A 13,208-nucleotide genomic window follows, 5' to 3' on the forward strand; every position below is an offset into this window, starting at 1 on the left:
CTGTTGAAACTCTGTTGTTGCTACTCTTGGACAAGTCTCCCTTGTAAAAGAGCTCCTTGATCCCAAAGGGACTAACCTGGTTATATAGAAGGCTAAATAAAAGACCCACAGTCCGTATTTTGAACCAAAATGCATTTTAAAGTTCAGCCAAAGCTAATATAAAGCTTCAGCTGTATAAATGGATCAAATGAAGATGGTATCTTCCAATGTTTCCTGACTGAATTTAGCAGATGATACTTCTGTAAGTTTGAGTGTGATCCCAATTGCTACTTAAACAAATAGTGACCACTGACCATAATACACAACAATATGGAAGGGACAAAAAGGGCCTAACTGCAGTGTTACATGTGTGTGTATGTGATGCATATTGCTGGAGAGTTTTGAAAGGTAAAGTGACTGGGGTGGGGTGATTGGGGGTCTTTTTTCTCTCCTTGGAGAGCAGGACTGTGAGAGCTGTGAGGGCTCTCAATAGACAGAGGATTATGGAAATCAAAGCTGAGAGATTAGCTAATGGGAGTATAATGGCCACTGACTGCCTGGGTCAGCTGGGCCATGCAAATGAAGCAGCTATAGCCTGCGGCGGAGGAAGAATCGATACGTATGGGCAAAGTGCTGGCCTTATATCAGCAATGCTACACAGTCAGGCACACATGTACTACAGAGACAGTGAGGGCCTGAAGCCAGCAGACAGGAGTGAGCTTTCAGCAAGAGGCCCCGGCTCAAGTGGGGAAGCAGAGATATCGCCAGCTCCGGCCCTCGCTCCCTCTCACTGATGTCAGCAGGCTGGATGTGATTCTCCCCGACGCCTGGCTCTCATCCCCACTGACACAGCACTGAGATGCAGATGCTGGTCCAGCCCCGCTCTCCACGCTCCATCAAATATCTATTCATCCCGCCTTGGCCCCAAAACAGAACAAACGTCCTTGTAGACAATCAATAGTGCTGCTACCAGGACAGCCAAGTATTACGACAGCATTTAGATACACTAAGTAGTTTATTTTCCTACAGACTCTGGGCAATCTGACATCCACCATTTAGGACGTGCGGATATTAACCTTTTTCGGATGTATGAGGCAAAGTGGGTGTCGTAAAATGCAATTGACTGGGACACATGACGGCCTTCATCATCAAACTAAATGGAACATCGCCTCTCTTATATATCAGAATACCAATTTTGAGCATGTCAGAAAAATTTCAATTTCAGGTGGGAGCGTTGTGACTCCCCGTGCCTGGCCTCTCCCCTCTCATTTTCATTCCTGCCTGCTCGGCGCGGCCATTCATCAGGACCCGGGCAGAGGACACCTCCCGCCTGCTCACAAATGCATGGAGCAGGCAATAAAATTAACCTTGTGGCAATTGTTTTCCCACCCGTTTGATGGCCCCGTGTCAGCTCATCTGTTACAGCGGGGAGGAATAAAAAAAAGTCAAGCTCGGATGTGCAAAAAAATTATGACCAGGGGAGGAGGGTGCACGTGAATGAAGCCGAGCTAATGCCAGATTATAGAGTCAAAACCCGATCAATCAGTGTCGGAGAGTGGCTGAAAAGATGGTTGCTTGTTGATTTGTGTCTGGGAACAATAAAGAGCATCACGAGCCTGGTAGGTGCTTATTATGAAGACTACTGAGCAACAAGATGGTGTGATGTTTTTACAGTTCAGCCAGCCACCAACCCTGACCCGACCCTTTCACTGGACGGCGAGGAGGGACAAGACAGAGGAGGGTGGAGGGTGAGAGGTGGGGGGGAAGGGGGGATAAAAATCCTTCAGAGGGTGTTTATTTGCTCTCAACACCTCCTAAGCGATCAATATTTTTAATTTGGGTCCGAGTTATTATTTTTCACATCACTGCGCCGGGGAGCAGAGTAAAGTGGCTCATATTTTAGCACTAAAAAGATCGATATGACAGGCTCACCTTCACACTGCCCCCTCGGTGGCTGGGGGCCGCACATCATAATGGACGGTGGCGAGGTACACCCGGCCCGCCTCATGCTGGAATCACATCATTATCTGCGGCTGGAGACCCCCACCCCTCCACCCCCCACACACACACACACAAACACCACAACATCCCACCCTCCACCGCAGGACAACACCTCCACCTCCAACACAACTGATTTGCTCTCCTCGGCGAGATCCTGTCCGCACACACACACACACACACACACACACACACACACACACACACACACACACACGGTAAACACTTTATCAGAGCGCTGTTTATGAGGAGAAGCTTGGTGTGTGTGTGTGTGTGTGTGTGTGTGTGTGTGTGTGTGTGTGTGTATGAAAGCGGCCCAGGAGGGCAAAAGGCTCAGTTCCCCCAGATTTGACTCCTTGTAATAAATGCATCAATTTCTCCACCTCTTTACACCATCTATTAATTATATCTACATTTTCAGTCAAAATATTTTCACGCAGGGAATGCCCACTCTCTCTGCCTCATAACTCACGCCTGATGGCAGATTCATTGATTGTCGCTCAACCCCATGTCCATGAGTGTGTGTGTGAGTTTCAACGTGTGCGCTTGCGTCAGTGTTTATTCATCTTTGTCACTATATATATGTGTGTGTGTGCACTTATGTCTGCCCTGAGAGTATGAGTGATGGCCGCGGAGAGTTATGGCCCGGCCATATTACCGCGCTGACATCTACTCCATTCAAGTGGCCTCAGTCGGTGCCGTGCTTCTCACCATATTGAAATAAGAGCTCTCTTGGATTTAGTTAGCAATATTTTAACCTGCTTATATGGCTGCTGCTGTCTTTTTAAACACGGAGCTGAGGGGTGGAGGAGGAGGAGAGGCTGCTCCTGCTAGTTAACCTCTGTGTGTAAAACCAACAGACTGTACACAGAGACCCTTCCTCTATGACCCCACTTTCTCTGGAAAGTATATAACCTCTATATGCAACCTGGTTTTGTTTCATCATAAAAATATGGAACAGTGGGGTGATATAGGATGCCGTAAAAAGAAAAAAAAAGGCGATAAATGCGAGTGACACGCATTTCTGGGCAATACTGTAAACACACTCACGCTGAGGCCCTGTCAGCACAGAGGGACACTAAGTGTTCATAAATTCCTGGCCGAGCAGAGCGGTACCGATGATTGCATTACGGCACGCTGCCTGGAGGAGAATTAAGGACTCACCTCTGGAGCAGAGTGAGGCAGCTACTGACAGGCCTGCTCCACTGACCACAGATCAGGTGGCAGCTTGGGCAGGAAAGGTAAAAGAAATAAGCCTGGTTTGTGCTCGCTCTAGTCCTGGCGCGAGCAGAGAAGTGACGTCATATCGTATTTTGCATAAAGCAAGTTGTCACGCGGCTTGGTCGTGCACGTCTGAATTCTTAAAACAAGCAATTCTTCTTCGGACATGACCGTCACAAACAGCTTACTGAGAAAAGCAAACGACACGAATAAAATTAAATAAAATGTCATCACTAATATGTCGGGCAATTAGTTTTTTTAATGCTTTAGAAACAGGAGTAAAAAAAATAAAATAAAAATCTACATTTGAGTAAATATTTTGCACGCAGCATCCAACAGCTGGGCTGTCTGAGACGAGAACACATTCTTAGTCAAGGTTCTCCACAAAGAATCATGCTGAAGCACCACTCTTAGATCAGAGACGTGTTCTTAAGTTTCTGGGACATAAGTCGACTAATGGACTGAGAGGGGGTCGCCCTACTGTACAGGAAGGTGACCCTCTCACCCTTCGTCTTGTAGAATACATTTGTTGTTCCAAATACTCGACTTGAGTGTTATTTGAATAGCTGATTCGTCCTCGACATTGAGGAGTTGCACGTTTGGTCTGTAGCGTTTTACCGGTAACGCTCGTGAACTTCTCGCTTCCTCACAGAATGTTTAGTTTGTACGCACCGTGGTGTTTCTGAGAACACTGCAACAAACAACTCGCACGCCATCTGTGGCGAGGCCCCCCGCGGTGCTTCGGGCGAGTATGAACAAGGCTTTAGGAGTCTAGCTGATGCTGTTTATCATTTTGCAGAAAACCTTAAGTTTACTCTGTAAGCCTCCAACAGTAGACCTCAATAAAGACTCTGTTCTGCACCACACTTTGTAGACTAACACTATCTAGGATGCCATGTCTATAATCATAATCACACTTATAATGTGTTAGTCGGCTTAGAGCGCAGACTATATATAAAGTATATCATTATAGTAAATATTCACAATGCTTAAAATGACTTATAGGTCAAGTATCATAATACTTCATCATTGATAGTCGTGTACTATCAGTATTGTTCTTATGTAAATGCTTTTATTTCTGGCCCATCCCAAATGGGAATAAAAGACACTTATTAAGCATCAAAAGATCTTCTGGTAACCCAAATAACTCTGCTCCAATATGTTATTCTGAATACTTTTAATCAACATATTTATGTGTAATGATATAAAATAAATTGTACTCAAATAGCAGACAAAGGGAAATAAATGCTTTAAGCCTAAAGTTTATCCTGATGAAGGGAATGTTTTCCCCTCGTCTCCAAGGTGCTGGCTAATTACAATCCAACAGGCAACTTTGTCTTTGTGCATTATCCATATACAGAAAAGCAATTTCTGTTGTTCTCTTACTTAATGAGTTGTTCCCTGTAAGGATTTAGTTAAGTGTTTCAACACTTCTGCTCTTCTCTAATATCCTTCTTCTCCAATTATCTGATCATCTCAGAGGATCTTATTCACTGTAATTGTTAACTTCAGAAAATACAAGACCAAGTTGGGATTCACGCCAGACTATTGCTTTTCATTAGAAGTCTATTACCTTTTGCAGTTTGTATTCACTCTATCATAAAACACTGACCCCATGATAATGAAATCAAAGACTGCAGACAGCTTGCTCTGAACTTCCAGTATTTTGGATCCGTGACACAAATTGCTCAGGACGAAGTGCATGCGTACTATAGCGCTGTCTGCTAGGGGGAAAGAGAGTAAGAAACACACACACGCATGCATACACACACAACCACAGGGTAAAGAGGAGACAGCGGTGTCCTGTCAAGCCACAGAGCCTGATTTATCCTCTGTCGCTGCTCTCAGTCCTGTCCTGCAGACCACAGGCATGAGGGATGCCTTTAATTTCCCATTAAAATGCCCTGGAACAACTGAGGGCTGAGGCAGCAGTGTGTGCCGCTGTGTGTCACTGTCTCTGTATGTGGATAGCTTGATTACACCGTGTGACAGTGGTGGATGTGTGTTTGTGCATGCAGGATCGCAGTGGCGTTTCTCATAAGCCGTACAGACACCGCAGTACAAATGTGAGTCAGGAAGCGGTAACATTAGCGCACATCATTCCAGATGACATGGGCTGCAGCTCCAGGGCCAGGCCCACGATAAATATTAATGGCCAAGAACAAGTGGATTGGGAGTTGAGTTATCAGGGCGGGCCTTCCTAATTGACATTTTACCTGCTGTATACCTTAACAGGGCTGTTAAACAGCAGGCCCGGGCTCAGCCGTAGGGGGGACGTGTCAGTCAAGCTCTTCCCCATCACTGCTGCCTTCCTCTGGGAGGAGAGGAGGAGCTGCAGCTCATTGTTCAGATTCAGCACCGAGGTGTTACATGTAGCATTTTAACATCAAGACATTATTACAGTTTCATTTAGAGAAATTAGGATGCAGTAAACAGACACGGCTACAGCTCCCTGCAGCCTCTGCACTGCATTTATGTATCAGCAGGATGGATTTTGGAGGGAAATCTTACAAAGGAATTAACAGTTTTTGCTCAACAAATACCACACGTTAAATGCAGATCCACTTTTCTGGCTAATGTTGTTGTTTTTTCAGCTGGCTGTAGATTTTTTAACATTCAAAACCTTAAAGGGAATTTTGTGTATCTAGTTCTACAGTGTTTTAAAATAACACTTCGTACCAATTCTATTTATTATGTCACACTGCTGGACTTTAATGTTTTGTATGTAGTGTATTTGTTCTGTGGTCCACCTGCAGCTGACTCTGGCCATTCAACTCGTAGATGTTTTTTTATTATTTCTTCAGATTTAGGCACAATAATGGCTTCAACGAATGATAGATTTTTACCAATTATATGCTGAAGATTTTTCAATTCATCTTTTGGTCCATAAAATTACAGAATATAGTAAAAAAGTAGGGAAGCACCAAAAGCGATATCAGATATCTGGCCGATACGGACTCAAATAGGTGGACCGGGTGTTGGTGACAATGGGGCCAATCTATTCAATTCAGTTCTATGTTTATACACTATGTACATTATACATTACACAGTATATATAGTGGAGTTTTAAGTTTTTACCAATTTGTTTTGCTGCATTAAAAAGGTTTAAACTTGAGATTTGTGTACCAAGTTGCTGATTTACAATTTATTATTTTAATAATAATAAACAATTCAGTAAACGTATATCTATATATTTATATTGTTGTATTTAGTTTTGCTAGAAACAGCTCTTTTGGCTTTTTTGATTGAAAAATGAGTTGCTGATTCACTTTGTGTCGATCGTCTAACTGATGATTTATTTTCTCTCCAATTACAGTTGCAAAGAAAATAAAATAAAAAAGGGTATTTCGTACCAGAATTTCACACATTAATTTATCAAATCACATTCCTCTCTTTCACTGGCACAGACATGCAGTTCAAACACACACACACACTGAGCAGGCATGTAAACAATCTCACTGGCCTTTACCATACACTCGCTACATTACTACACTCCCACTCACCCAAAACATTCACTTATACTCCCGGAGAAGCTACACGCACATCGCTGCATACAAAAACACAACACACACTCATACAAAGTGGGCCCAGAAAAGTGTTCCCACTTACATTATCTGAAAATTGACAGGCGGGGGCAGACAACAAACAATTATCCCCGGACCACGGGGGAAAGAAATCGAAGATTGAGAAAACAAATATGGGTGATGTAATCAAAACTAAATGGCAAGCCCTGTGAGAAAGACTGGAGAGTCTATTCATATTTACTGTTGCCATGATTTCAATATCAACATCATAGAAATCAGATGTCTCCCTTTCCACTGACTGCTTCAGAAAGAGAAGCACAAACTGCCATCTCTATTTGATGAAAAATTAAAATACAACAAAAAGGTTAATCTATAGACAAACACCATTAAATAAACAGCTCATAATGCCGGGGATATTAGCGGCACTTATATGAAATGGCAGATAATTATATTTTCTAAAGGCCAATGTTTGTAATATTTTTTTGAAAAGAGCAAAAGTGACTCAGTGGTTGCTGTGATTTATGAGCGTTTGTGGAGGCGCAGTGATGCGTGGTGATAACACCAAAAATCACAGAGGAGAACCAAAGACTCACACCACTGTGACTACACACAAACAGGCACCACAGTCCACATATGGACCTTTCCTCATATGTGATTCTACAGTCCGTCTTCTTACACATGCAGAGGTGATCATCTAATATACCTGTTGTCTGTCAATTAAGCATCGGACATAAAACTGCACCGCAACGTTTGCCTGTAAAGCACTGGATGGCGTGAACACAGAGTCCTCTGCTTCTGCTGTGAGCTCTGATGATCTGGCTCCACCAAGAGGCCACAGAGAAAACATCTACTGAGCTGCAGGACCACTAAATCAATGAAAAGGCTCATTCGCCAAGCATCTGTCATTAATATAATTATATACACAGCCAAATTATATTTAAAGATGTTAGTATTATTTTTGATGAGTCAGTTAAAACAGGAAACTTATAAATAAATATAATATGCACCTTCGAGAGTACAGTGTGTGACACATGTTCCCACTCTTGGACTAGACACTTTTGCAAAACTGTACAAATTGAAATATTTGAATTGACTATTAGCTTTGGATATCCATTCATTTAATAATCAAGGGCACTGTATTAAAGCTTTCCTGAAGCTAATGCTAAGGAATCCCTGATGATCATAAATCTGGATCATCATTAAAGAAGAAGTCCCAAAACATTTAACAAGTTTTAACCTGAGCTCTGACATTTAAGTTATTTCCAAGCATCTACTGCCATCTTGTGGCCATTTGATGTTACTACAAACGGAGGTGTAAGTGGCAGGCGATGGTGCAGTACAGTATATTGGTAAAGGTATATTTAGATGGGATTTCAGTTTTGAGCATGGATGATTACTTAACAGGCCTATGGGGCACAAAGTGTCAGAGGCCCCCCGAGGACTTCATCTACAAAATGCCGCTGAAAGAGACACGTACCAACAAGGAAGAGACTCAAACCGACCACAAAGATTTAAAACAACCACAAAAAGACACAAAAACAACAGAAAAAAGACCACAAACAGATACAAAACACCAGAAATAAACAACAGAACTGAGAGATATATAACGACTACAAAGAGACACAAATCAACAACAAAAAAGGGGCTACACAACCATAAACCTTCTGTGTCTTGCTCCCATGTAGGTCAGATCTTAATATGCCAATCCCCCATAATGTAATATAAACTCATTGTTAGCCATTCAAAACCGTATTACGGACATTGGTTGCGACTGACAATTACGCTGAGCATTTTCACACCTACCATTCATGCATGTACTGTAGTGGGTGACAGTATGGCGTTTATCTTCCATCTACACAGCAAACGGACGTTGCGATTTCAACCACAAGCTACAATTGTACCTCAGTGTCTTGATTTAGGAGCTTTGATCACAAAATGACTCATGTGATGACGCACGTCACTCTCTGAGAAGCTTCCTATTTAGGGAATTCAGAGAAATGTGGGTCTGTCAAGACTGAAAGTATGATTTAGCTCAAAAGTATAATAGTGCAATAATAGAATGATTAGAGAATGCATATGCTTAAGTACTTTTAAATCAACACTTAAAACATGGCTCAGTTAAGACAAACCTATCATGTGATCACCGATCAAAACCTATGTATGGATAAAAACTGTATTCCAACGTGGAGACTGTGTCAGGTATACTTTGTATGACATTGTTTTTTGTGCAATTAACTGTTTGTACATGTTGCACTGTTTGCTATTTACTTGCAAACATGTTTTTAATTGTTTGTATGGTTTTTTAATATCTTACTGCCGCAGATAAAAAAATAGCTAAAGTCCAACTCTGGCTCAACAGTTGTGTTGTGCATGCAGGAAACCAATGTCTTGTTTATGTTTATTATTCTGCTGTCTGTCTTCCACATTGTAGGAGAACATGGTTTTTAGATTCTAATGATATTTAATGTTTACACAGTTTTGGTTCATCAGTCCGGAATACAATCCTGCTTTTGGAGACACAATAAATTGAATCAAGATAGAAAACTAATAATTCATCTTGAACCGAATTGCAGACTTGGAAAATCTCATTGAATCAAATCACTGAGCCTGTGACTCATCACTAACCCAGCACCTGTACGCTTTGATGATAAAACCACTACAAATTTCAAGTTTGTTTGTACTTTCCCAGAGAATGTGAACGCACCACAAACGTATTAAAGAGCACTTACAGTGAAATGCTCCTGGGATTTGTAGTTCTCATCGAGGTAGACGCGGGCTCTGCTGTACTCCTTCATGACATCACTGGACAGCAGCTCTCTGATGGGCAACACACACACACAACACACAACACACAGACACACACACACAACACACAACAAACACACACACACACAAACACACACACACACACACGTAAATGTCAATCAAATCCAAAAGCACAAAGGTTTTCTTCAAGTTGAACCACATTTAAAGTAACTGGCTGTACAGTATATGTGCATCCTGATCAAGATGTCCACTGGAAGGCCTATTCTTTAAAAAGAAAACCACAGTTGCAGTGCTGAAGTACAGCTGTGATGCCACCAGTGGGGGGAGTAGTCCGCCAGGTTTGAACAGACTACTCATGTTCCACATCAACGGGGTGTTTCCTCATCATAGAAACTGCTCAGCTATTATACCATCATAATAAAAAACTATTAGGAAAATGACCACACCATGAGCACAATACTTACTTGACAAAACAATCCACATGTGACATGGACGCCTCATAATTCTTCCCACCCACCTCCTGGCAGTGCACCGCCAAGAAGTGAGGCTTCTGTGACTGTACTGTCTGTAAGGGGAGAGAGAACAAGAAAACATAGGTGAACTTTTCAAAAAGGGACAAACAGTTCCAGTTGACTTTGTTTGTCAGTGCACCTATAACAGCTGTAACAAGACTACAGTAAGTCTCATTTGCTCTCAATAAACAAACCTTGAGTTGAATTATTCATTGAATATATATTATTGAATATAAATGAGCGCGGCGCCCTGGGGCTCGACAACTCTTGCTACCTCGACTCTGTGACATGCTACTATATTTACACAAGACAAAGTGCCTTGCTAATGTAGGCAGAAGGCACTTAGTGAGCTTGTTCCACAAGCATAACGCCGGAACATCTACCGTCAGGGATGTACCTGCAGCACAGTACGTATGTTCAGCTGGGTGTTGGACACATCACTCGACAACAATAACCACGTTGCTGCAGGATTATGCAAGGAACTCTTATTACAATGTGGAACACAAATACAGCAAATACAGGCTGTTATAGAAAAAAACAAGTTGCAATCATGCTCTGTTGTAAGGCTTGTGCCGAATGGTTATCTTACGGAGATATTAAGGCTTTCTAAGGTATTAAAAGGTATTTAACTAACTAGAATCAGCCCTTCTCTGCATTTAGAGATGTTTCTTGTGGAGTGGCATGTCAGCCCGCTGAGCCACATCAAACAGGAAGAGTGAATTTTAAATCCTTTATTACATTTGCCGACTCTTTTCCATGATCTCACAACCTGCATCTCTGTTCTCCATTCTCCTTCTCACCAAAACTTTGCTCCATAAAAGTAGTCAATGTTATGGTTATGATTTGGATTGTGATATTCAATATGGACTGCCACTGTAACTTTAAACTGTATAAATACATTTAAAGAATAAATAAAAGTACAGGATGTTACGTTTGTCTTTGACACAGAGTCCTTCCTTCTGGCATTTCACTGGCATGCTGTGACGTACCTCCCCCGACCCCCTTCCTACTCCTCCAATTTAAGATTGGCTGATGTGAAAATAGAAATGATCGCCTAACACCGTCTGTAATTAATACAAATTGGTGGTTACATTCTGCATATAAAAGTGGTATCATTCACTTCCTGCAAGCTATCCCATCCAGAGTCACGTGACCTCGTGTTGCTTTCCTCTAACATTCCCTCTCACACATAGTGAGGTGTTTGTGAGCACCCTGTCAGAGGTGTTCAGGGTGGCTGACCTCTAATGGAAAAATCAATACCACAGAGTGATTTACAGCGCTCGCAAGCACTCACAGGGTCGGGCCTATGGATGGTAGGCAGAGAACATACATCAATGTCACTGGGTGTTGGGGGGGGGGGGGGTCGGAAGAGCGACAAATGGTCCCTGGACCCAAACTGGAGCCCTGCACCCCGCCTCAGCGTTACATTATGCTCACTACAGGCCCAATCAAATAAAAGTAATGTATGGCAATAACACTATGGATTTTCCATCAACCTATGGCTTGTCACTTAGCCCGATGACCCAGGAGTGGGACCTACAGCAGCTCAAACTTAGAAAGATTAGTGGACCTATCAAGACACGATGGAAAAGGTCACATTCTCAAGGAGCTTGCAACTAATGTCAGGCTCGAATGTGACGTGTGTGTGTGTGTGTGTGTGTGTGTGTGTGTACACACTAACATGCACATGCTTGCGTTAATCGACTGCATTCTATTTATCTTTCCAGGCTGTAAATCCAGTTCTACGTTGGCAAACAGACAGCATCCAGGTGGTAATTTCATTACTAGAATCCCCAGTGCTATCAGCCCAAAACCAAACAGCATCAACCAGTGACCTTACTTTACTTTGGCAAAGAGCAAACCTGTGACATATATCCAATTAAAAGGTATCATTGTTAACAAGAAATTGTGTTGACATTTGAGTCGAGTAGCGACCGAAATATTGACATGCCAAATATTGTATCTATAAAACATGATTTTATGATGGGCAGCAACAGTAGTGGCCTCTCTAAACAACCCCCAGACAGGGACAGCTGCTATGGCAGCACTGAGGGAAGCCTGTCTGGCTGTGCTGACATGACTAACAGAGCGCTGCTATGTGGGACCATTGATCAACCTCACAAGGATGTGAGACACTGATGTGTTTGAACTGGAGGTGTGTCCTCTCATGCTTTCTCTTTCTCCATCTTACCAACATTTGAATTTCAAGGAGGTTCCCAATTGTCTAAATTACACTTTTGCCAAACAGGCAGAGGAGGCCTGTAAGAGTGAATGCTGCCCCACTAAAGTCTAATCACAGTCAGTATGTTCCAGATACACAATCCTTTACTCTGTGATCACAGCAAACATCCAGAATGCTCCTGGTTGTGTATAATCATGTTCTTATCTTCATGGCGGTTTTTGTTGTCTTAAATTGGATGAGAGAGAATATCTTCGAGACACTTCATGTGACATGTGTATTCAAAGATATAACAAACCGCGATCATGACTTTCCTCAAACTAGAAACGGCTAAATGTGTTGTAGTTAAAGTGGTAGCTGATTTCCAACTGTTAAAAACAAGTTGAATTAAAGAAGCCATATGATGTTCAGTTTCATGTTCATAATTGTATTTTGTCTTTCTACAAGAACATGCTTGAATGTTATAAAAAAACATTATTTATCTCATACGGTCTGTCTCTGAAATGTTTTAGTGTTTGTCTCTTTAAGGACCCTCTGAGCCAAATCTGAACGGCTTGTTGAATCCCATGTTTTCTGACCTACGCAGTTATTTCACAGTTCGTGGTTTGGTAGGCACTCCAGACACACGTTTCTTTATGATCTGCCCCCATTAACAATTAAAAATGGAAGATCTGAAAGTTTTCAGTCTCAATGTTAGCAATGAGTTTATTTTGTGTGTCAACTCCAGTATAAGCAATGAGTGAATCATCTGTTGTGAAGTGAAGGGCAGGAAAGAGTTTAAGTTTCAGTGTAAGTACTAAAAGAAGTTGACATGCATAAGTGCTAAATGGACGTGGAAGTTTCAGTTAAACTGAAGTCCTGAAAAGAAATTAGAGCCAGATTAAGTGCATACACTGAAACAAGAAATCAGTTGAAGTGCCAGGTGAATGTAAGCACTGAGAGCAGTTGTACAGTAGTACACAGTGTATAAACAGTGAACGTTGTTGGACTTAGAAGAGCTCATGGAGTTATTTTATGTTCAAAGCTGAA

The 13,208-nt window shown here is 42.1% G+C and overlaps 1 protein-coding gene across 2 annotated transcripts in view; it reads right to left on the reverse strand.

Moving 5' to 3' along the window:
• inpp5a (inositol polyphosphate-5-phosphatase A) overlaps nt 1–13,208 on the reverse strand; it is a 143,649-nt gene that overhangs the window by 84,588 nt on the left and 45,853 nt on the right. For both annotated transcript variants that reach the window (XM_029449560.1, XM_029449561.1), the window contains exons 3-4: nt 9,953–10,053; nt 9,452–9,539 (exon numbers count right to left, since the gene is read on the reverse strand). In XM_029449560.1, the coding sequence (XP_029305420.1) occupies nt 9,452–9,539; nt 9,953–10,053 (189 nt within the window). The remainder of the gene's footprint in view (nt 1–9,451; nt 9,540–9,952; nt 10,054–13,208) is intronic.

This window comes from Cottoperca gobio, chromosome 15 (assembly GCF_900634415.1).
Source record: "Cottoperca gobio chromosome 15, fCotGob3.1, whole genome shotgun sequence".
NCBI classification, from domain to species: domain Eukaryota; kingdom Metazoa; phylum Chordata; class Actinopteri; order Perciformes; family Bovichtidae; genus Cottoperca; species Cottoperca gobio.